This window comes from Apodemus sylvaticus, chromosome 12 (assembly GCF_947179515.1).
Source record: "Apodemus sylvaticus chromosome 12, mApoSyl1.1, whole genome shotgun sequence".
Taxonomy (NCBI): Eukaryota; Metazoa; Chordata; class Mammalia; order Rodentia; family Muridae; genus Apodemus; species Apodemus sylvaticus.
In genome coordinates this window covers 95,572,694-95,596,592 of record NC_067483.1, presented here as the reverse complement: position 1 = coordinate 95,596,592, position 23,899 = coordinate 95,572,694, and the positions used below count along the sequence as shown (strand labels likewise).

Below are 23,899 nucleotides of genomic sequence, written 5' to 3'. Positions count from 1 at the left end.
AATCTCTCAAGAAAAATACAATCTAAAATTACCCAATGCTTTAAAGACCTTTAAAATGTACAAGTCAGAGCCAAGACTGTGGGTTTTGGGTTTTCTGAAGGCCACTTGCTCCCAACACATCAGTTTCTGCACCTAGAGAAATATATAGTGATGGTATCACTAATGTCCTGGGGTGATAAAGAAGTAAGATTATGAGAAGCATCAAAACATCATGAACTCATGGTAAAAACTAATATATTCAGTATTGACAACAGTGGACACATGGCTCCAGTTAAGAGCACGTTCTAGTCTTGCAGAACCTGACCTGAGTCAAATTCCTGGCAACCATGTCATACGGCGCATAATCACCTGTAACTTATTTTATTATATTACTATTACAAATCAGTGAATATACCATCAATAACTAGTATAAAAGCATTGTACTGAACTTAGAAAACTGACCAAAACTATGTAGACTGCCTGTTTATGAGATTACCTGTGAGTCCAAAGAGGTAAAAGACACAACAACAACAACAACAACAACCCAACTTTAGATTTGGGCACATGGGAAATTCCTAAAAAAAAAAAAAATTAAACAATCACATCAAAGTCATTAGGAAATCCAATAAAACAAAATAAAATAAAATAAGAACTGTCAAGTACTCAAAAGGATGTGGGGGCAGAAGGGGTTACAGTGGCATGGAAAACAGTAAAGATATTCCTCAAAAACCACAAAAAAGTAGTTATAGCTGAGCTAGACATTCCAGTCTTTGGTATATATTCAAACAGAGGGGTTTTGGGGTAGAATCAAGTCAGTCTTGCAGATGTCAGGCAGGTGTGCTATGAGTAATCTCCATCCTCTATTTTGGCACCGGATCTGGTTAACTTGCCCAGGGTGACCTTGGAGGAGCTATGCAGCCTGGTAGGCACTGAACATTTGGATCCCCTCGTCTCGGCCTTCAGATCAGAACATGGCATTTGCACACCCAACTGCATACTCACGCTTATGTAACCAGAAAGTAGATACATCTTAGATGTCCATTAGGAGAAAGCTTCATATACACAACAGATTCTTATTATTCAGTTTTCAAAAAGATATTCTGGAATATACTACAACATGCCATGGATGGACTTAGAGGATTTTAGCCTAAGCCACAACCACAGAAAAAGATAAACGCTGTGGCTTAGGATTTAATCAAGGGTAGAACACTTGCCTACCATCTGCAAGGCCCTGCATTCCATCCCTAGCACCAAAAGAACAACACGGCATGGTCTTCCTGGATATTGGTTATGTTATGGTTTTGTGAGTGCAGTTGTCCAGGGATGGTGGCAGGAAGACAAAGGGAGTTGTGTCGAGGGAGAGTGCCAGGGTCACAGCTGAAATGCTAACGATCAGCTACTTGGCCACATGGACACAGTTGACACCATCACTTTGTACATTTAAAGTGGCTAAGGTTCCAAACTTATGTTTTTTACTATAACTAAAACCAAGCTTCAATATCATATCTACTGATAACAATCTTAGAGATTGAAGGTGGACTCCATGGAAAACAGTGAGTATCCAAAGGCTCAGATTTAATCTCCAATATCAAGCAAAGAGATGTACCTGGATGTAAGCTCCAAATTCTTTGCCAGAATCCCTCACCAAACTTTTGCCTTTAAGCGAAATTTCTAGAATGTTCGAGTGCACACTTAGGACCAGAACTTTTGACATCCCATAATAATGATTGAAAATGGATTAAATCAGTTCACATGACAGTGACTAATTTAACCTTTAAGTTCTTAGAAGCTATATAGGTTTATTAAGTAATAAATCAGAAACTTTTCCATGACTCTAGGCTTCACCAAGAAAGGAGAACAACTCTCCCTATGCCTCAAATGTGTCTGTTTACCATTGATTGGTTGATTGATTGATTGATTGATTGACAGATTGATTGACCTATTGACTGACTGTGCTCAGGATAAAACTCAAGACCTCACAATTAGGAGGCAAGGATTCTACCACTGATCCATGCCCTCAGCCCTGGACTTTTGACTTTTAACGGAGTGTGTTTGCTTTCTTCTGGGTCTCAAGACTCACATTAACCCAAATTTTTTCACTGACCACCAGAAAGTTACCCTGACCAGCAGTAGTACCTGACAATCCTACTCTCATGAATTCTGAATCTTTCCTTCCAGTGGACACTCTAATCTGCTCTCACTCCACTTATCTATAGCTAAGTTTGGCTTTGTGGAAGAAAGAGAATTGTTTCATTATATAAAAGCAAGCAGATTTAAGCTACAGAGCATCAAGTTTTACCCTAAAGCTGTTGATGTGTGCTGAAGCTTCTTCTAAGAAGGACTAATATGTTATGACTAGTTAGGCATGCTTTAGTGGGGACAGAAATATAACTATAAGTTCAAAGCTACTCAGTAAACCTTTGTCTTAAAAACAAAGACAAACAAAGAAATAATTCTGGAAATAATGTGCCTATAAACTTCTCAGGAGGCTTTGAATTGAGGCAGGGGGATTTCTGCAAGTTCAAAATGAGGATAGGTATGAAATTTTGCCTCGAAGAAACCAATGATAATACATTTTTTTAAAGACTTGCTTTCTAATCAAGGGATGTCAAGGAGAGCTCTCCCCTTGTCAACAAAGGTACTGCTTCCTTTGAGTTTATCAAGTAATCAAAGAATCACCTCCAGCCTCATCAGTCAACAGATAACACTGATTACAGTGTCAGGCACTGGGGGAAAGTCCACTGAACTGCAGGAAAAACATCAGATCATTTCACTCCATGAGAAAGCTCAATACCAGGGCAAAAATTCTCCGTGGCAAATAGGCCAGGGTTAAAGTGAGCCAGGAAGTCTGTGAGACCTGGAGGGGCAGACCCGAACCTCCTGGAATCAGGTGGGGCTGCACCAGGCTGAAGCAGGAGAGCTCTGGAGGAAACCTTTAGCATGAAAGAGGCAGAGTGACTGCTTTCTCCCAGTGAGAGTGTCTCTGAGGCAGATAGGAAGGAAACCAGCCTCCTACTGGCTCCAGTCCCAGAACTTGATCAGAGTTTCTAACCAGAGATTTGGATAAAGAAAGTTCACAAGAATGAATGAGAGAGCTCTGAATGCACCTCTGTACATATTAAAAAAAAAAAACAAAACCGCTGAGCCAGGGCCCAGAGTGACAGCTAGCTCAGCGGTTAAGAGCGTGTGCTGCTTTTACTGAGGACCTGGGTTTGATTCCCAGAGCCCATATGCATATGTAAAGATAATTTATTACTAGTGACAGCTTTATTTTTCCTAGGTTCTGTAACATAGGCCCTGTTTCAAGGGCACTAATAGACAGAGTGCTTCCATTTACCTATATTAGAGTCTCATTTACAATACAAAGTCTGCAGCGAGCTTTTAGGGATGACTAAAAGCTGTATTTTTTTTAAGTTATGGCCACTGGGCCTGTATCATTGCAATTATGGTACTGTGTTTTTGTTTTGGAGACAAAGTCTGACATATCCCAGGCTGACCTGATAATCGCTGCATGGGTGAGGAACTTCTGATACCCTGCCTCCACCTTCAGAGTACTAGGGTTACATGCATGTGCTCCAATACCTGGATTCTTTGTAGGGATGGGGCCCAGAAGTTCATGAATAGCAACTGAGTCATATCTGAAGCCCTTTGCATAATTGCCTGTTTTACTGCTGAGGATGGGAGGTGTGACTTTGTGTGTGACAGGAAATTGCTCGATCACTGAACTATATACATCCTTACCCTAAGATAACTCAAAAATAAAATAAAATGTAATAATAATAATAATAATAATAATAATAATAATACACTCTGAAGTAACACTGTAATGGGACATGGGCCTGGATACGCTGTAGAGTGATTACTCAAAAGGCTAATTCTGCTTGCATAATTTGACAATGTGTATACAGCCAGGCATTAAATATGGTTCTAGGAGTTTCACAGCAGCTGAAAGTATAGCTCATCTTACAGTTGCCTCCAAAGGGTCAAGAGCCTTGGGTTCAGTCACCAATACCACAGAATGAAATAAATATTACACTGGTGAATTTTAGAATTTCCTCTCTGAATCCTTCATACCCCACACAACAGAGTTCTTATCAACAGACTCCCAGCTGCAACAGACACTCTGAAAACTAGGCATCAAAATAATACACACATTCAAGTGGCTGCCAAAAATGCAGTATGCACACCACATTCCTGAAATACACGCAAACAATACTAGATGCTCTTGCTTCTGAAATGGGGGTTTTTATTGTGAAACCAGAGAGGAAAAATGCAGTAAGGATCTTTGAGTTTTTATTTGCCAGTTCTAGATCAAACTGACCATGGGGGTGGGGGGCAGAGTACTGTGGTAATGCTTACACTAAGGAGGCTGAGGCAGGAGCACTGAGGGTTTGAGGCCAGCTACAGCCACACAGTGAGAAGATTGCAACCTAATCTCTGAGATTAGCACTCTTGCTTTACATAGTCCAAAAAGCCAACAGTTCAAACCAAACATTGATTACTTTATCTGAATTTGCACTGATTCTGTCTATGCTTCACTAGTTATGACATAACATATGCTTACATATAACCAAACTCACATATGTGTAGATATACCATCACACATATGTGTACATCTAGTCACACATGTATATACATGTATATATGCACAGGAACACAAATAGGAACATATACATGTATGTTCAAAAATTTCTGATTCTTGAGAAAGAAAAAATGCTCACAAAACTGGTGTGACAATTCAAACACTATCAACATTGCGATCTTAACATCTCTTTAAATAAAGGGCACATCACAAGCTGATTAGGAAATTCTGCAGCATGAACCTTATTGCTTAGTGCAGCTTACACAGTTGCCAGCAGGAGAGTTTGGGTCTAGATAGAATGTAGCCCAACTATGGCCAGGAAGCCCAATGGTGCCTTGCCCTTGAGTTCTTATGATTTAGGCTTGAAGTACTTTTACTTTTTTAAACAGCTAAACAAGTAAAACAAAGCAGTCAGTGCAGGACAGAGAAGATGCCCTGTCCACACACTCCCAGGAAGCTCATATTCTGAACAATCTAACTTCGACTGTCTGGTCCATTTCTTGCAGAAGTCAGCTGACCAATGTCCTTCAACAGCCCAAGCAATAGAACAGCTTCCCTGACAGTCTGAGAAAACCTTGGGAAATGAATCTGTACCTGCTGGCTCTCTAGATCAAAGAGGAAGAAAGTTGAACTTTCTGTCCACAGGAAAGTTCACAACACTCTTACTATGAAAATAAACACTGTACTAGCAAGGGACAAGGTAGGCATGAGATCACATGTGTAATTTAGAATTTGCAACATTAATGTAATTCAAAACAGATTAGCCAGAATTAGAATCAACTGCAAGAAAAATCAGAAAAACCAATTAAACTTACCACAAAAACTAGTTCAAGTTCGAAGTTAAAGCAAATGAATTATAGACAGCAATTCTTTTGAAATATTACTTCTGCCTTAAATTCTGCCTCCAAGCTGATTATCACACAGAGATTTATGAAGTCAATTCAGACACTCCTGTATTATTTTGGATTTTAATTGTAGAGCATAGCTGAGCTTTTAAGTTGACATTTACTATAAAGTGCTATAATTATTTTTTTCCATGCACTATTTAAGTAGGAGATATTTTAACAGTTTCCTTTGGAAGTTCATAGGATACATCCTCTCAGTATATGAGTTTTTATTTTCTCTACTGCTACAAACAGTCTGGTCTAACTATGATTGTGCATAGTGGTTAAAAAACAAAAACAAAACAACAAAACATACATTTCACATTTTTGCAAGACCTTCCTTCAGGATCACAAAACCCACTTCCACAAAGAGTAGCACAAAATAATTCACCGGCAGAAGTTGCTGGCAGCACCAAATGCAGAGGCTAGGTGTCATTTCTCCTCAAGGCAAACCCTTCAAGTCAGTGCCTGACCTTCATGTTTAGGGTGTAGGGTGGGACTCTATCAATGCACTTTGTACTCGGGACTATGGATACTGGAAAATTTGACTCTCTAATAAAGAATTTGTGAAGGGGCCAAGGAGATGGCATGGAACAATTGCCATGCAAGCTAGATCTTAAGTACCTATGACCCTCTCTTTGCCCACTAGGTGGCACAAGCCCTAATGCATATGAGTAACCTCTCTGGGAAGACATTTTTTGCAAATTGGACTGGACCAAATACTATAGTTGGTGTGGTGGTTTGAATATGCTTGGCCCAGGGAGGGGCACTATTAGGAGGTGTGGCCTTTTGGGAGTAGGGGAGTCCTTGTTGTGTGTCATTGTGGGGGTGGGTTTGAGACCCTTCTCCTAGCTGCCTGGAACTCAGTCATTTCCTATTTCCCTTTGGAACAAGAGGTAGAACTCTGGGCTCCTTCTCCAGCACTGTGTCTGCCTAAATACTCCCATACTTCCTTGCCATAATACTAATGGATAGAACATAAAACCCAAAGGCCAACCTCAATTAAATGTTTTCCTTTATAAGAGTTGCAATGATCATGGTGTCTCTTCACAGCAATGAAACCCTAACTAAGACAACTGGTGAGTACTAGTCATGAGGTGTGTTCAGGGTGACTGGGGTGGATGTTTAGAAGTGATTATTGGACTTAAGAGACGTTGAGCAAAACTTTCAACACATGAATAGAACAAGATGGTTGGGCAGAGGTAGAAGGAGAGTGGTTGGGTTATAGGCTACTGCTGGATGTATCTTCACCTGCTACTTTGGGACACAAACTCTCCAGGAGTTCCAAAATGAAAACTGCAGAAAAGACTTACCAGCCACTGAAAATGTGTTTGGTCCAATAAGAAAATTGGACATTTTATTCAGCCATCAGTCCTGACATATGACCTTAACATATTTACCCACATGGGATGTTGTTTCTTTGGATGCTAATGGTCTGGTCGGAAGATTTTTGACAAGTACTGGATGAGGCAGAGATTAAGTGTCTTGGGATTGAATATGCCTTAGGGTCTGTGGTCTTTCAGTTTCATTCAACTTCTTAAGCTGTTTAAAAATCTAGAAGTTCAAAGTACTGTCAAAGGCCTTGGTATTCAAATTAGAATCTGTCCCAACAGATTTTCAACCCTTAAGCTCCCCATGGATGCTTTTTGTGTATGTGTGTGTGATTTGCGGTTTTTTTTCCACATCTAAGTTTCTTAATTTTGAAGTGTGAGAGGCAAAAGATGGGTGCTTGTGCATGTCAGGCAAGGATGTGGCCATGAACTACTTACTCCTAAATGCTTTTTGCATAGATAGGATCCCACTGTATAGCCCAAACTAGCCTTGAACTTACCTCCTCTCATTTCAGATTCCCCAGGGGCTGGGACTAAAGGCTTGTACCACTAGGCTCAGTGGGAAACTCAATGCTTAATGTAAGGTCCAAGATTCTGTTTTCCTTTGTTTAAATTTTCCTATGCTTTGTGTGTGTATGATGTGTACGTGTGTGTGTGTGTGTGTGTGTGTGTACGCGTGTGTGTGCGTGTGCGTGTGCATGCACGTGTGTGTGTGTGTGTACGTGTGTGTGTGTGTGTGTGTGTGTGTGTACGCGCGCGCGCGCGTGTGTGTGTGTGTGTGTGTGTGTGTGTGTGTGTGTGTGTTGACAGGACATAAATCTGCATTGCTAGGGTCTTACATGTGCTAGATAAACCTTCTCCCCTTGACCACTGAGCACCTCAGCCCCAAATCCTATATGTTCAAGCACATGATTTAGGTTTTGAAATGGCAGGGGGACTTTATCTGTAGCATTCCAATAAGCACTTGGGGTGGCTTTGTGTATAAAGTCTATTCTCTTCATTCTAATATTGGAATAAAAGCTTTAACAGCCTAGCATTTTCTGTTAAATAAAGTAATGTAACATGTATTGACTTGTTTTGTGTATGTTTTTCTTCCCCCCATCCCACCCACCCCCACCCCAAAAAATCCAGAGAAAATTGCTAAGTACAAAGAAAAACAACATCAACAAAATGATGAATAAAACCTTTCCTATTTATGTGAATCACAACCAAAAGTAGAATGGAGTAGGGGAGAATAATAGCCACCCACCTCCCAAATTACTAACAATGGAAGCGCAGCACCCTTTGCAATCCTAGCAGTTGTTAGGGTTGCTTTTAACAGAAGTGTCAAAGTCCATGCAAGTATTTTTTCATGAATCTTAAAGGCTGGGGCATAGCCAAGTGGAGACCGCGGGCTTAGCATGTATGAGGCCTTCGTGCCCCACAAGCCAAGCAATGAGCCTCAAAACCAAAGCCTTGAATCCACCCACTTCTCACCTTTCCCGTAGTTCCTCGATAATAATTAATAAATAGAATATACCTTTGCACTTGGCATTCAGTGAAATCCGTAATTAATTGCCCTTTCAAAAGTGAGAATCCCATAGTCAGAGTTGAAAAGGACAATGCTCAGTTCTCAGAGCATGCCTCAGGGACTGTTTAGTTCCAACTTTTATGATGCTAATCAATTCACCTTTCTTCCTTTTATTTTTTCTTTAAGGTAGGTTCTTACTACATAGACCAGGCCTGGGTCTCATTTACAGTCTCCTGCCTCAGCGTTCCCACTTGCTAGGAGGCAGTATATAGCACCACAACCTTTGAGGTTTTTTGTGGGGGTAGTTTGTCTATCTGTCCATTTTGGTTCACCATTTTGAAAATATGTTTTTACTTTAAAGATTATAATTGGCTTTATTTTTAGTTTTAGATTTGGGCTGCCTTTTATTCCATAAAATAGGATGTGTTTTCTGGTCCATCCTCTGAAATCTCACATTGCTTACCCACCAGTCATCAACTAAATCCACCAAATAAACTCATTGTAGTAGCAAGCAAGACTCTTAAGAGGCACTGCACACAGATTAGCTTTTGGATACACATGGCCCTCAGGAAGTCACAGAGACCAGAACCAGACCCCGGTGGGGCAGAAGTCACACTTATATAATGTCCTGGCCATCGGGGCCGAGAGACAGAAGTAGGCAGCCTGCTTCTCAAGGGGAGTTATGTAATCTCTGTTCCTTCCCTGAAGAGTTCACAGTGACGGGAGGGGACCAGTACTACCTGTCAATGATAATTTGCTTCGATGTTGCCCTGAGTCCTCAGAGCCATACTCTGCCCCTTCCTCATAGGAACACGGAAGGAAATGTGGGGCTGTAATGTGCCTGACCTCTTCAGCGTCTTTGGAGTTGAGTCACTTTCCACTGTTTGGCCACTAAAAGGTGGGTCTGTTCCAATCTCCCTTACAATTACCGCCCTAATTATTACATTATACTTTCACAATTTAATCCCTTTATTTGCCTCACTGCCTTTTTGGGGCTAAGTGAGTGGCACAGTGTGAAGTCTGGGGATGCGGCTAGCAGGGCAGCCTTGTGGAGTGTGGCCCAGCTGCCAGCTCCAAGCACAGCCAGGTGGGCAAGACCAGAGTGCTAATCGGGACAGTGACATCTTTGTCTCCTGCTCAAAATCCTTGAAGCTCGCTCTCTCCAATGTGGAGGAAAACCCACCCTCTGCATCCATGCCAAGCATCATCCTGTGCCTTGTTCCTCGAGCTCTGGGTAACGGTCAGCATCCTAAAGGGTAATCACGCCCACAACACTGGTGGCTCTAGGCCAGCGGCTGCTCAGTCAGTAACTATCCTGCTTATGTGAAAGTAATAATCTATAAACAACAACTACAAGTATTCTTTTCCTCTGACACATTCTGTCTCAACAAAGAACACTGAAGAGTAGCCTAATCCCCACTGTTACACTAAGAAGCTGATGTCCTTATAAGGTAAAAGACTTATATAGGAAGAATTCACCTAGATGCAATAGGATTTCCAGAAAATGTTGAGAAGATGAAATTCTGGCCAGCACACTGACAGGGTCATGAAGGCTCTAGAAATATTTGTTGGTAAATGGTACTGCTTTTCACCTTGAGAGTCTACAACCTGCATCAGCCTAGCCTGTATCTGTTCATGAATCCCAGAACATTTATCTTCATGTCAAGTCAAAAGCTACACAAATTTAGCAAAAATTACTAGCAATTTGAATTTTATATACTCTGCAATCCTTAGATTAATGTTGGCCAAGGGCTGCTAAAACAAATCTAATATCTGAGGTGTATTTATCTTTAATTTTTACAATTGTCAGTCAATGGGATGAAGATGAATTTGGCCCAACTGCCTTAAGGAATTACTTTATGTGTTTTATTGTTGTCCCTGGTGGTGGTAAAAGAAATTCAGTCCAGGGACTTGTCCATGCTAAGTCCTTGCTGGGTCACTGAACCACACCCTCTATGTGAGACTTTGTATTTCATCTGTCCTTAAGCATTGTCCCTAGTATGATACTAGGTATGGGTGTTTAAAAGATGATCCAAGGATTTTAATAACAAAAAATAAACCATGGTCTTCTGACCCAGAGAATGGAAAGATGTAGCTGTTAGTGGTTAATGAGTTCCTGGATGCTCTACATGAACTTGGATTTATTTCTCTTTTCAAACCACAGGAGTATATGGAAATATCTGCTTTATTATGTAATAGCTATGATGTCTTTAACAGTGTATGCTTTTTAAAAGTTGTTCCAAGGCTGAAAAGTGTTTCAGTCTTGAACAGTTTATGCTTTTGAAAAACTGTTCAATTGAACCTAGAGTTTCAGGCCTGATAAGCATGAGTCTAAAAATGAGCCTTCCACTCAGCCACCATATTGGTGTGCTGTCTGAAAGCCCTATGCTCTCAGCCAGTAAAGACACTGCAAGAAAGAACTCAGATGAAAGGGGAAATGTGTATGGACTAACACTATAGCATGTTTTTAGCATGGACTTAGCATGTATAAAGCTGGTTTCCATCCCTAGCACCTAGTGACAAACAAGACAAGAAGCAAGGGCAGGGAGTTACACCACATGCAAATAAGATACTCTTAAATCACCATTATTAAAATATGTCAAAAGTATCAGTGCTTAGCAAGCACCTTAAAAATCAAGGTATTATGACCATCAAGGGTCTGAATAATCTTACTTTACTTATATTCCACAAAAAGCCTAAGAATATGGGGAAATGCCATTGGTAAATCAACATCAGTGTGATTCAGGGTAGCATTCTCCCACCTCTGCACCAAGGGGTCTTCGTGGGACCCAGAGTTCCAAGCTAACACCAGAGACTCTCATTGGGTTAGCCTAGAAGAAAGCTGAGAATTTGCATAGCTAACACGTTTCTTGGTGATGCTGACAGTTTTGACACAGCCATCACACTCTGAGAACCACTGGTATATTAACACAGCCCAGGGCACTGACTCATTACCCTAACTCTACAGTAAGAATCACCTAGGAAGCTGACAAAAATTCCTTTGCCTTGACCATACATAAGACAAATTAATACAGATATTAGGGGGTTCAGGTACTGGAAGAATATTCAAGAATATTGTTTCCTAGAACTTCCAAATAATCAGAAAAGCTTGAGAAGTATGGATATGTGAGAAATTAGACTCTGTGTATAAGACTGCCTGTTAAAGGTACATAAATTAGGAACTGGGGTGTGGCCCAATGGTAGATCACATACAGAAGACCTTGAGCTCAATCTCAGCATAGACATATCATTCATGTGTTTGTCTTCCTGCCTATGCCTATCTGTCTATTTGTCTATCCCCTCCACTCACTCTCTCTCTCTCTCTCTCTCTCTCTCTGTGTGTGTGTGTGTGTGTGTGTGTGTGTGTGTGTGTGTGTAGCATGAGCAGAATAATTGATGTGTTTCAGACCCTTAATAAATGATTATTCTTTCCTCCCCTCATGCACTTCAAAAGTGTGCCACAGCTGGGCAGTTGGTGGTGCATGCCTTTAATCCCAGCAGCTGGGAGGCAGAGGCAAGCGGATCTCTGAGTTTGAGGTCAGCCTGGTCTACAGAGTAAATTCCAGGACAGCCTGAGCTACATAGAGAAACCTTGTCTTGAAAAAACAAACAAACAAAAAATTCTGTCACAAGGGATCAAAAAAGTGAAAACTAATTTTCTGCCTGAGTATGTGTGCATGTGTGTGTGTGTGTGTGTGTGTGTGTATACACATAAATATATGTGTGTATATATTTGTATATATGTGTGTATATATATTTATATATACATATAAATATATGCATATATATGCTAGGTTCTATATTTGTGTATGCTTAGTTTAAGGAAGCAGATAAAAATTTCAGTCATTCAATGTTTTGCACAGGAAGTAATCATGCTATTTCTAAATCTACAGATTTGTTAAGGTTTGGTTATGTATCATTGGTATTTGTTTGGAAATATGTTTTATACTTAAATGCAATTTCATTGGTATAATTTTTGCATAAGTTCATTCATAAACATGGGAAACATATACCCAGCATCAAGGAAGAGATGTCAAGTTCATGATAAATATGTTGAGAGTGGTATTTCTCAAACTGCAACCCTTGGACTGCCCGGATCAGTATCCTTGGCACATCCTTGGCAGTTTTTGAGGAATGTAAGTTCTCAGGGACCATCACAGGTCTAATGAACCAGAAATTCTGGAAAAAGGACACAGTAATCCACATGTTGGTGAAATCACCAAGGAGCTTTAAAACATAAGCAGATTCGAGCAACACTGGCTTAAATTTTATCACTTCTTTAGATCTATGAGAAATGTATGAACAGTGAACCTACTATGCACTGCCCAGCTGTTCTTCAGACCTACTATGCTCTCTGAAATGCAGTCATAATCATTGCCTCCAAAGAACTCCACAGTGAAACAGGAAGGGGCATGGTGAATAGCTGGGGAGGGACCATTACATACATCGTCCATATATTTGTGTTTCCTATGCATGATATGAAATGGGAGAATGAGTTCTGAAGAAAAGAAATAGAGTGGAGTGCGTTGGCACTCACCTTGAATCGTCCTCTTGAAGAACGCCTTGCAGGCTTCACATGATGCGACCCCATAGTGGTACCCAGAGGCGATGTCGCCACACACTAAGCACAGTCTCTTGGGCATGGAGTTGAGCATATATTCGCACTTGGTCTGGGGATCCTCTACGATGGTGCTAGAGCAGTCATCATACAGTTTCCGGACAGGCCCGCTGCCTCCCAGGATTGGAGCAGATGGGTAGAGAGGTGGCGAGTCCAGTCCGTTCTGATGGCCGTTCATGGTTGAACTGTAACTCCCACTGGCGTCGGAAGACCCACCAGGGCTGTGGTGGTTGACGCTATCCGTCAGGGAGGCTGGGCTGGAGGGTTCCGTCTTGATGAAGGACGAACAGCTAGAATCAATGTGTCGATCTTTGTTTGACATTCTGCAGAGAAGCCTGAGAGTGAGGGGGAGACAAAGAGGGAGAGAGAGAAGGAGAGAGACTGTCAAACTGAGTCCCAACAATGTAGACACAAAGACATGGCAGAGAGTACGGAGAGCAGCATATTGGTATGTTAAAGGCATTGCTCTTTAAGAGTGCTTCCTAAGGGCTGGGACTACCCATCATTCACTCTCCAGTCAATATCTCTTGTTCTACAAGAAGGTAATCAGCATAAGGGCATGACAGGGTTACATCAAAGCTCCCAGACAGGCCATAAACAAAGGCTCTAAGGGTCCAGTCGCTTTTATTTTATCTTTCTCTTGAAGAACCACTGTCAATGCTACCCTGACTCTCCGGATTCTGAATTGATCAACAAAGCAGTGGTGATTTGCAAAGTCCCTGTCGTCCCTCAAATTGCATTTATCTCCACTCTGTGTTCCACTCCACATCATGATGCTGTGTTCATTTTATCATAAACAGAATCCAATTTTTCTTTTCTACAAAGCAGAGATTTTCTCAGGCTCCATAAGGATGTCTTGTGAGCACCAGCTTACCAGTTTCACAAAACTTAGTGGGAGACTGATAGCATGGATTAGTAAATAATCTGTGTGTATGTGTGTGTGTCTGTGTGTGTGTATGTGTGTGTGTATGAGAGAGAGAGAGAGAGAGAGACAGACAGACAGACAGACAGACAGACAGACAGAGAGACAGAAGGACAGAGATGGAGAGAGACAGAGACAGAGAGACAGAGAAAGGAAAAGAGAAGTGTTGAAAGATGACTCTCAGTAATTCTACCTGTGAGTCAGGAAATCTGAGACATTCTGTGCTGTAGCATTGGAAAGAATCTCATCATTTTAGACAAATTAGATTTATGATGGACCTCTCCTTGACTTCCCCTTAAGAGCATAAAAACCCCATAACCTTATGAAAGGCTCTGGGATGAGGTGCCTAATCTAACAAACTATGCCTCTAACCTAGAAGAACCACATCACCCTCTCTCTACACTGGCCCCTTAAGTAGGTAGATTTCTATAAAGGTAATTAGATGCAAAGATATAATTGGTGCTCTTGGCTTTCTGCCTCACACAGTGTAAAGCCCCTCTTAGCCAAGCTTCTAAGAACCCTAGATGCTACTATGAAAAGGTGACCGTTGAGAAAGGGACTTAGATAATTGCTTCCCAGTGGAAAGTTGATTTATGGAGATCCCACCATGTGTGATGGTATTCTCTAGAATTTGGGGGAGTAGTCACAGCTTAACTGAATGGATGCGATTATCACTTTCACTATAAATCTAATGATATTTTATCACCGAACAAATTTCATGCTCGCCTCCATGTCTCCCTCCCCCCATTGTTTCAATCCCTTTTAGATAAAGGGAGGATACTATGGAATTTCCTATTAGAAATGTCTACCTAACTCTTCGAAGTGAGCAGTTTCAAAAACAAAGCACAGGGGCAGGACTTCACCTCTTCCCTGTGGGAACTTCTCTACTTTCTGAAACCAAGCTGTATGACCATGTGTGGAAAGAAGGAGAAAGCCACCCAAAGATCTCCTTGAATTCACTTATCCACTGGTACTGTCCCTTCCCCAAAAGCTAGGGAAAGAAGAAAAAAACCCGATCCCCCTTGCCAGTCCTGGCTACAGCATCTTCTCCACACTGCATCTGCTTGGCCCTGCCACTGCTAATGAGCACTGTGATTAATAGATCTTTCTCCTCCTCCCCCTACCTATACTCTGGGCTAAGCACTCTCCTCAAGTTGGTATTAGAAAGTGGGTTGGTTTGACTTACGGCAGCCCCACAACATGACTTCCTTTTAATTTGAAACGATTACATTGGCAGCTCACTTATTACTAGGCTGCCTGCCCCTACACTATGATCCTGGGCTACCAGTTAGAAGTTATTGGCTACTAAACCATAGATGCTCTCTCTCCCTTCCTTTTCTCTCATAGCTTTGACAATTAACTTTTCCATGACCTGCCCGCACCACCCTGTTCTTTCCTTTTTCTGGTCCAGTCCCCCAGTGAGACACTGCTTTGAGTTTCCTGGACACAAAACTTACCATCTTTCTTCAGGAATCCCTCTCTCTCTCTTTCTCTACAAACTTAGTGATCACTCATCTCAATCTTTGTCCCCCATAGACCTATTTCTTTCTTCTCTGCTTCTAAACTTTATAGATGTCAATGTTCAGGAACTGGGCCAGAAACTAGCAGGGCAGCTATTAGCTGCTAAGTCACCATTGTGTACATGTCAACAACATGTGTTCAGACCAATCTATGAAAAATGAGGAAACCTTAGCTGGCTGTCTCTTTTGAAATCTCAGTCCATACTTTACAGTAACCTATCCAGGAGTTGAGGGGTATTGCTGCCAAGGAAGCCCCTGGAATGGAGACAGGATCTTCTCAACGAGATCTGGTCACTCCAATCACAACTGAAAGCAAACAAACTAAATTTGTCCTGTAGGTTGTATGTGGTTCTTTTCCAACATAAACTGCACCCTTAATTAATAACTTCTGCCTATTGGAAATATGAGTAAGATTGTTCATTAATCAATTGTCTGAAGTATAATGGAGATTATATAACCAGGGATTGGAAAAAGTGGCATCTATAAATTCATGCCTCATTCCAAGCTTTGGAGTAAAAATGTAAAGAGGCCAAGAGAGCTTTCAATAATGCTTCTTGTAGTCTATAACAAGTCTGAGGGCTAGAGAGACACCTCAGTTGTTAGGGGCATGTACTGTTCTTGCAAAAATATTTAAGTTTAGATCCCAGAACCCTCAACTCATGACTGCCTGCATCTCTGGCTCCAAGGGAATCCTACAGACCCTCTGCCTCTATAAGCATTGCACTCACATGCAAATAACCTCTAAATAGTTTAAAGGTCTTTGAAACATACAAGTCTGGGCCTGAGGGAGCAGGCTTGTAACCCTATGTTACTTGAATCTTGCAAGATTGAGAAGAGGGAACCACAAATTTAAGACTTGTCTCACCTACAAACTGTGAGTTTAAGGCCAGCATATTCAATTTAGATGCTGTTTCCAAACAGAAAATACAAGGCCTAGAGAGACAGTGCTACCTGAATTCAATCCCATAATCCACATTAAAGGGGAAACAAAACCCAGAACAAAATGTCTGGGTATCGGTGGCGTGCATTTGTAATCCCAGGACTGAGAAACCAAAAATGGGGATGCTGGGGCCTCCATAGCCAGGAGCCTAACCCACCTGCCACATTCCAAGCTAGTGAACGCTCTTGTCTCAAAATTTTAGATAAATAGATAGATAGATAGATAGATAGATAGACAGACACACACACACACACACACATACATACATACATACATACAAATAGATGATAGATGATACATACATATATATGATAGATAACTAGATGACAAATAGACAGATAGATAGATAGATAATTTATAGGTAGATAAATGCCAGATAGATAGAAAGATAGATAGATAGACAGATAGATAGAAGACAGACTGAAAAATGCCAGATAGATTGTTAGATAGATATATACATACATATATACATAGATATGAGATATAGATAGATACATATATACATACAATTTATATAGATATAAATATATGATAGATACATACATATAGATAAATAGATATAGACTAGATTAATTGATTGATAGAAGATAGATAGACGGATAGATAGATAGATAGATAGATAGAACAGGAGAACAAGGAAGTGAAGAAAAAAGGAGAAAGCAAAAGAATGGACGGCATCTAAGAGTTATCAAGCAAGGTTGTTTTTTGACCTCAATACACAGGATAACACACACTGGGCACCTGTACATACATGAACACACACACACAAACACAAATGCTGTCTCACATACAAATATACAAAATCCACACACAAAGGTTGAGGGGGTAGCTCAGGAGGACTTGCTTGAGGCCATGAGTTCATTCCCACTACAACTAAAAGCATATATAAAAATAGCTAAGCCAGCATCAGTACAGAGGGCACACACAGAGACTGCCAGCTCTGGCTTCTCACATAACTCCTCTACTGGTCACCGTAAACAGAAAAGGAACAGAACGCCCGCATCCTGGCCGCTGATCCAGCCTGTTGAGTGATGCCCAAACAGAATCCCCCAAAGAACACAGTTGTCTCCTAACCGCTGCTGAGATCATTACACTCAACACTTCCTAGATGCCATTACATTATAACCTAAAATCGCAGCCAGTCTTAATTCTCCAGCTCTCCGTCTCTGAAATTCTACAGCTCTATTATTCAAGCCTGAAATATTCACAACTATCTATAAATTCAATTGTCAGCTGGTGGGTTTTATTCTAGACTTCACTTCAATCTAAAATTAGAGGCACTAAAATTCACATTAACTCTAAGAGGAATGTACTGAATAAGACTTTATTTCAAAAGAACACCTTTTTGTCAGAAAGAGCCGTTTTCAAGATGATGGCTTTATCTGTAGCCAATGTGAATAAGCCCAGTGTCTGGCACTGTGCTGTCAATGCAGAAATTTCAGGTCACATTGGATTAATAAAAAAAAAAAGGGTCTAAATTTAGTAAAGAATTATGAATAGAAATAACATGTCAAAATGTGTAGGAAATATTTATTTTAAAGCCTCAGTACAGTTTACATTTATTTTATTATTTTAGGTGAGAAGATTGGACAAGGAAGAGAGAGGAATAGCTTTCAGAAACCCTGGGAATGGACTAGAGGGGAAATATCAAGAATAACATTGAGGGGCCATAGGATGCAGCTCAGGGGTGGAGGGCTAGCCTAGTGTCCTGGATTTGATCCTCAGAACTGATTTTTTTAATGAAAATTTTATATAAGGAACAAAATTTGAGAAATTTAACCATGTCCCGAAATATAAGGACTTTAAAAACCCTCGCAATATCGATTAAGTCATGCTATCCAGGAATCCTGACTATTACTCTTTAATGCTGGATTACTTCTCAGTCTTGTCTAGGTAGGAGTCTGCAGGTTATTATTGTATATTTTATATAACTTATAGTTAGTTAGAACATAGTATATTCATAATCATTTGTACATTAATTAGATTGTATAAATGATTATATAAATGATTTTGTTGTTAGGTATTAAAGATTAGGAAAACCAGGCTGCTTAGTAAAGGCACTGTTTCATTAACTATGGTGCACATTTGTGCGCAGAGAGAGACAGTGGGAAGAAGAAAAGAATCAATTAAACTTTCTGCTGAAGGGGAAACAAAAGGACAATTTGTGAGTTAATATTCAATTTATATTATAATTATCGAGATAATTGTTTCTTGCAATTTTCCCCAGATCCAGGTAATGTATAAGCTTGAATGAGGGGCAGAAGTTAGATTTCTCCCATTCATGTCCCCCTGCAGGGTAGTCTGTGTTTCAAGGAAAGGATCCAAGCTTGGAAGACAACTGTGTTTGTTAAATGATGTTATACAATTTCTTCAGCAATATTAATTAGTTTTATCCAATTCCTCAAATTTTGAGTTCTTTTCTAAAGGTCTGTTAAATTTTAGACATCTGAGTGTTTACATACATGCATTTTGGGTTCTATGTGCATGTTCAGTGCCTGCAGAGACCAGGGGTATGTGTTGGATGCCCTGGAACTGGAGTTACAGACGGTTGTAAGCCGACATGTGGGTGCTGAGAACTGAATCCAGGTCCTTTGCAACAGTGTGCTTAACTGCTGAGCCATCTCTCCAGCCCTCAACCATAAGCTTTTAACTTATTACCTTTATGTTTGTGTGTGTGCAAGTGCGTGTGAGCACATGCACAAACATGCATGTAATGGCATGTGTGTAGTCTGAGAACAGGCTTGCTTGTTCTTATACAGTGAAGGTTCTAGAGAGAAAATTCAGGTCATTAAAGTATTTGCTGCAAATACACATATACCCTGATCCACCTCCCTAGCCCCAAACCTGAGTCCCTAATACCTCTATTTCTTGTTTTGCTATGTGTATTTGCTTTTTGTCTGTTCATTTGTTTGTTTTGAAACAGGGTCTTGTGCTTTAGCCCAGGCTGGCCTGGGACTGTGATCTACTGAGGACTTCAGTGTCCTTAGTATTGGGAGAACAGGAAAACAGCTTTACTTTATTTACCAAGATAATTTTGCAAGAAATTTGATTTTATTTCCTACTCATGAAAGACAAAAGATAAAGTAAAAAAAAAAACAAATTTAAAAAGGTTCATAAGCCTGTAATCCCTGCTGTTGAGAGTTGAAGCCGGGGAATACGAGTTGAAAGCTATCCTGGGCTGTTTCTAAGATGTTTTTCAAGAAAAGGAAAACCAAACAAAATTCAATACTAATACTAGAACTAATACCAATACCAATACCAATACCAATACCAATACCAATACTAATACTAATACTACTAACAATACTAAGGTTAATATTTCTCATAGGAAATGTGAAGTTGTCCCCCTACCTCATCTTGATTATCACGCTCAGGCTAGGTGTGAACTTCTCTTACACGTAAATCTTACCAGTGGCAGATTTACCAGCTACACGTAAGTTACCTGTAGACTCTACTACTTTGCTTCTTTTGAGTTATCATAGAGGTTCTAAATAGATACCTATCATCATTACAATTCAAAATGTTTTAAAAAACATCTCTCCTATATGTGTGCATGAGAACACAGATACCAGCAACAGGGCGTGTTTACCAGTGAGTCACAGGAAGGAAGCAGTATCATGAAGGAGGGTGACTTGGCCATTGTGGGATTGCCACCTATTTGCCGTACAGGGTAATGAGGGGTCTGGCTGGTTTTCTATCTTCTGAACTCATCAGAGGAAATATTGAAGTACTTTTGTTTAAGAGATGAACTGAGCTCTTGGTAGCCTATAGTTATTTTTTATTAATGTTTTAGAAGAAGCTCCTGGTCTAAAGCCCCATCTCCTCCAGTGACAGGCTGCCTAGCCAGTGACGGAGCCTGGCTCCCCTGGCAGCCTGAGTTACAACTTCAAGCAATACTTTACAATGTATTGTCCCCTCCCCACCCCCCACCCCTGACTAATTGCACTTTCTAAAGTGGTGAGATGTGAATCACTTAGTCAGGAAACAGGGCTCCAGCTGCTATTGTTGAGTGAATGGAGATTCTGAAGAAAGGGAAGCAGCAGTACTGAAGTGTCATGTCAGAAATCAACGGTGCAACGTGTGATTTGAGAAAACATGACTACTTTGGAGAGACAGGGTGTCATTATGGCTTCACGGTAATACGGTGCTTTGACAACTGCTGTGTCTAACATACCATCATTGCATTAAGGTACACTGGCTTAGTTGGGGAAGAATGAGAGAGGGGGTTTTCTTTTAATAGGAAAGATCTTCAGGTCTGCCTGGTTAACTGGATAGAGGGTCACTATAGCTGGAGAATCATAAATCCTGACCCAGATGCTCACAAAGAGAAAAGCACACGGACAACAGACGCTTGCACCTCCGTCTAATTGTCAAAGGGGCAGCTTGTTTACCAGCACGGATTTCTGTGTAACATGACTGGATCGGTCATCCAGTGATGCCGCATCCTTGGGTAAGTAACTTGTGTGTCTAGTCCTGTAGAGTCCTTAACTCAGCCATGTCAAGAAAGTGACCTGGGTATGTAGCCTGTGGATAAGGACACAGCTCCCACAGGGAGAAAAGAAGCCAGGGGCCCTATGTGATCAGAAAGCTCTCTGCAGGGAGCGCCCCAGCATATCCAAAATAGGGGAAGAAAAATCTAGAAGACATGAAGTGGTGGTTTCACCTCTTGTCTGGATGATGCTTTCCCCGTGAACTCCAGACTTTAAACACAACAACCCAACCTGAAATTCAACAGTCTCGTTCCCTCTCCTCACACTGAGTTTTCTCAGCTATTCTGGTTTAAACCTTAGGGATCCCTGAGTCTCAAATTATCTTCCAATATTCAAAGTCCCATCCAGCGGACTGTGGGGTTGTCCTTGCTGCAACAGCTAGAACAAAGGAAGATGAAAAGGTGGTTGTGGTGCTGTTCCTTTTCAGCCCTGAAGGGCCAGAAAGATGGCAAGGGAGATACAATTGGAAGACCACACAAACTTACAAGAGATCAAGAGATGGGCACGCTATACCTAGCGATCACTGTAGAAACATCAGCATCCATTTTCTATGCCTTTGAGCCAACACCACTGCTGCCAGCCTTGTTGGCACCCAGACTGGCTATTTATTTGTTCACTTGTTTTTCAGGATCAACTTTTGAATTTTTTTAACATGTATGCATGATTTGCCTGCACATATGTGTGTAAGAAGAGGCACCAGAGTAGCAGATGGCTGTGGTCTGCTATTGGGATGCTGAAAGTGCTCTTAACTGCTATGCCATCTCTCCAGTCCCTCAGTTTTATTGTTCAGGACAAGGCCTTGCCTAGTCCATGCTGACCTTGAGCTTCCTGTGTAGTTGAGGCTGTCCTTGAACTCCTGATCCTATTGCTTCTGTTTTCTTAACGTTAGGACTGCAGACCTGCATCACCACCATTATTTGCTTTTGATGTAGGGAACCCCTCTTGCTCCTACACTGCTGAGTGATGTAGCATCAGCATCACGAATGAGGAACAGTAAAGGTGCTGTGATGTCACCTGTGTTGTACGTCAATGTAAGGTTTCTGTGTTTAAGGCTTCCGTCTGACTCACATGTCCTTAGTAGTCTGATTTATCTTTAGCTTGTTTTCTTGGACCTGTTTCAGCCTGGGGTGAGTGTCTCTTGTTTATAGCTTCTAGATACAGCAAGAGAGCAAATCAATAAAACTGTTAAATGCATAGTCATGCCAGGTAATTGCATACATGAAGTTTTGCATAATTAACTGTCTGGCATTTTCTTTAATATAATGGGCACTCATGTAGCACAGAGTAAGCTTTAAGTACATAAAATACACAGTTTATATGAACCACGGTTCTACTTCAAACTCCTGCTAATCATCTACCTTGGCTTTGGAGGAAGCACTCTCTCCCACTGCCAAGTCCAAATCAATTCTTATGACATTACTTTATAACTAACATGATACTTAACTGATGACGGCTATTAACTATTATGCAGAATCACATTCAAGTACTGGAAATAGTGTGGGGGGGAGGGTGGTGATACCACTTAGGTTAAACAAAATTCTGCCATTAAGTCGATACTATTGAGGTAAATTAAGTGTTTTAACAAGTGTGTATATTTGTTCTTAATGCAGGTTAATTAACTATGTCCTTAAAGCTGTCCATAGTTATGTTACCTGTAGATTTTAAAGACCTTTTAAAGTGTCTTATCAGACACAATATGTTATATATATTGGAAAACAATCATTTTGTCTCAAGGAATAATGCTTATTTTACACAAGTTAGTCTCCAAGAAACCGGAAGACCAAGGAGTAGGAAGTCTTTATACTAGAGTACCCTACTGTCAAGTAAGTGTCTCAGGGTAAACTGGGTCACCAGCCCCAGGGTAGAGAGAAACAGCCCTGGATGTTGGGTGGGGACTATCACTAAAAGTGATGGTTCTTGGATGGAAAAGCTACAGCTACATAAGGTAAATCATCAGAATGAAGCGTATGATGTACGGAATATAACATTTGCTCGGTCTTAGAGATTTACTACATCGTGAGCAGACTCCCTCTGTAGCAAGTCTTCAGGAAAGGAAGAGCCAACTGCTTCTACAAGTTTCCCATCTTTCAAACAGAAATATGGATCAATAAAGTTTGCTCATGTTTAGACAATTCTGTCTTCTAGCAGTCAAGGAGTCGGCAGAGAAGTCTAGACCACTGGGAGCTGACAGCTAAATGAAGACCTTCTCTCGAGTCTCACTGGAGAAGAAACAAACAGACGTTCTACTCACAAGAAGTCTGTGAACTGATCTTTAAAATGACAGTTGAATATAGATGCTCTGCACACACACTCCAAGGACGTGTGTGAACTCTCACAAATCAAACACAGGTCAAGGAAAGCTCTGCTAACTGAATGTCTCTTCCTATTCTCTTGGCTACAATGAAACAGGAAATACGAATTCTATCAGGAGTGCTGGTAAGTGGATGTCACCCTTTTCTTTTTAATACAATATTTTCCAAAAGCATTTCCTATTACCCATTGAGCAGCTTCCTCCAGGGAGATAGGACAGATACTTAGAAATGAGGGGTGTGCAAATCTACTCAGAAACAGGGGGACTTGCAGTAAGTAGTAAGACAATCTGAATGTGGAGAAGGAATCACTTTAAAAAAAAAAAAAAAAAGATGGTTGCTTTAGCACATATGAAAACTCCTGTATTCAGGAAGAGTCGCAATATAACCCGAGATGCATATCACATCTGCTGGGCCTTCGACTCTATTTATACTTTTAAGTTGATCGCTTAGTCTGCAAGTCAACATCTGGATAAAAAGGCAGCTGCTCTCGGGGCTGTGCGGGACTGCAGAGTAAGTTGGTATCAGGTGTGGGGTAGGAGGAAAGATGGAAAGATGGAATGGGCTAATTATTCACTGGGCGACTGCCTCTGAGGCTAAGGATCTTCTTGAGCTGCCTGCTTCAAAGCAGAAGCACACAGGCCCCACTTGCAGGCCCAGCAAGGCAGCGGAGGAGTTGTCCCTCTATTTAATCCAGGCTGTGGAAGTGACTATGGATTTGTTCTGCAGCCTGGTGGGCTTTGCAGAAAGGGATTTACTCTGCATCAGGCTTGCCAAGGGAAGCCATCAAAGAGCGGGGTTCAGATCAGAGGGA

At 41.0% G+C, this 23,899-nt stretch overlaps 1 protein-coding gene across 2 annotated transcripts in view; it reads right to left on the bottom strand.

Annotated features, from left to right (window-relative positions):
* Esrrg (estrogen related receptor gamma) overlaps positions 1-23,899 on the bottom strand; it is a 479,885-nt gene that overhangs the window by 160,007 nt on the left and 295,979 nt on the right. For both annotated transcript variants that reach the window (XM_052200978.1, XM_052200977.1), the window contains one exon: positions 12,824-13,239. In XM_052200978.1, coding sequence (XP_052056938.1) covers positions 12,824-13,226 — 403 coding nt within the window. In that variant the 5' untranslated portion in view covers positions 13,227-13,239. The remainder of the gene's footprint in view (positions 1-12,823; positions 13,240-23,899) is intronic.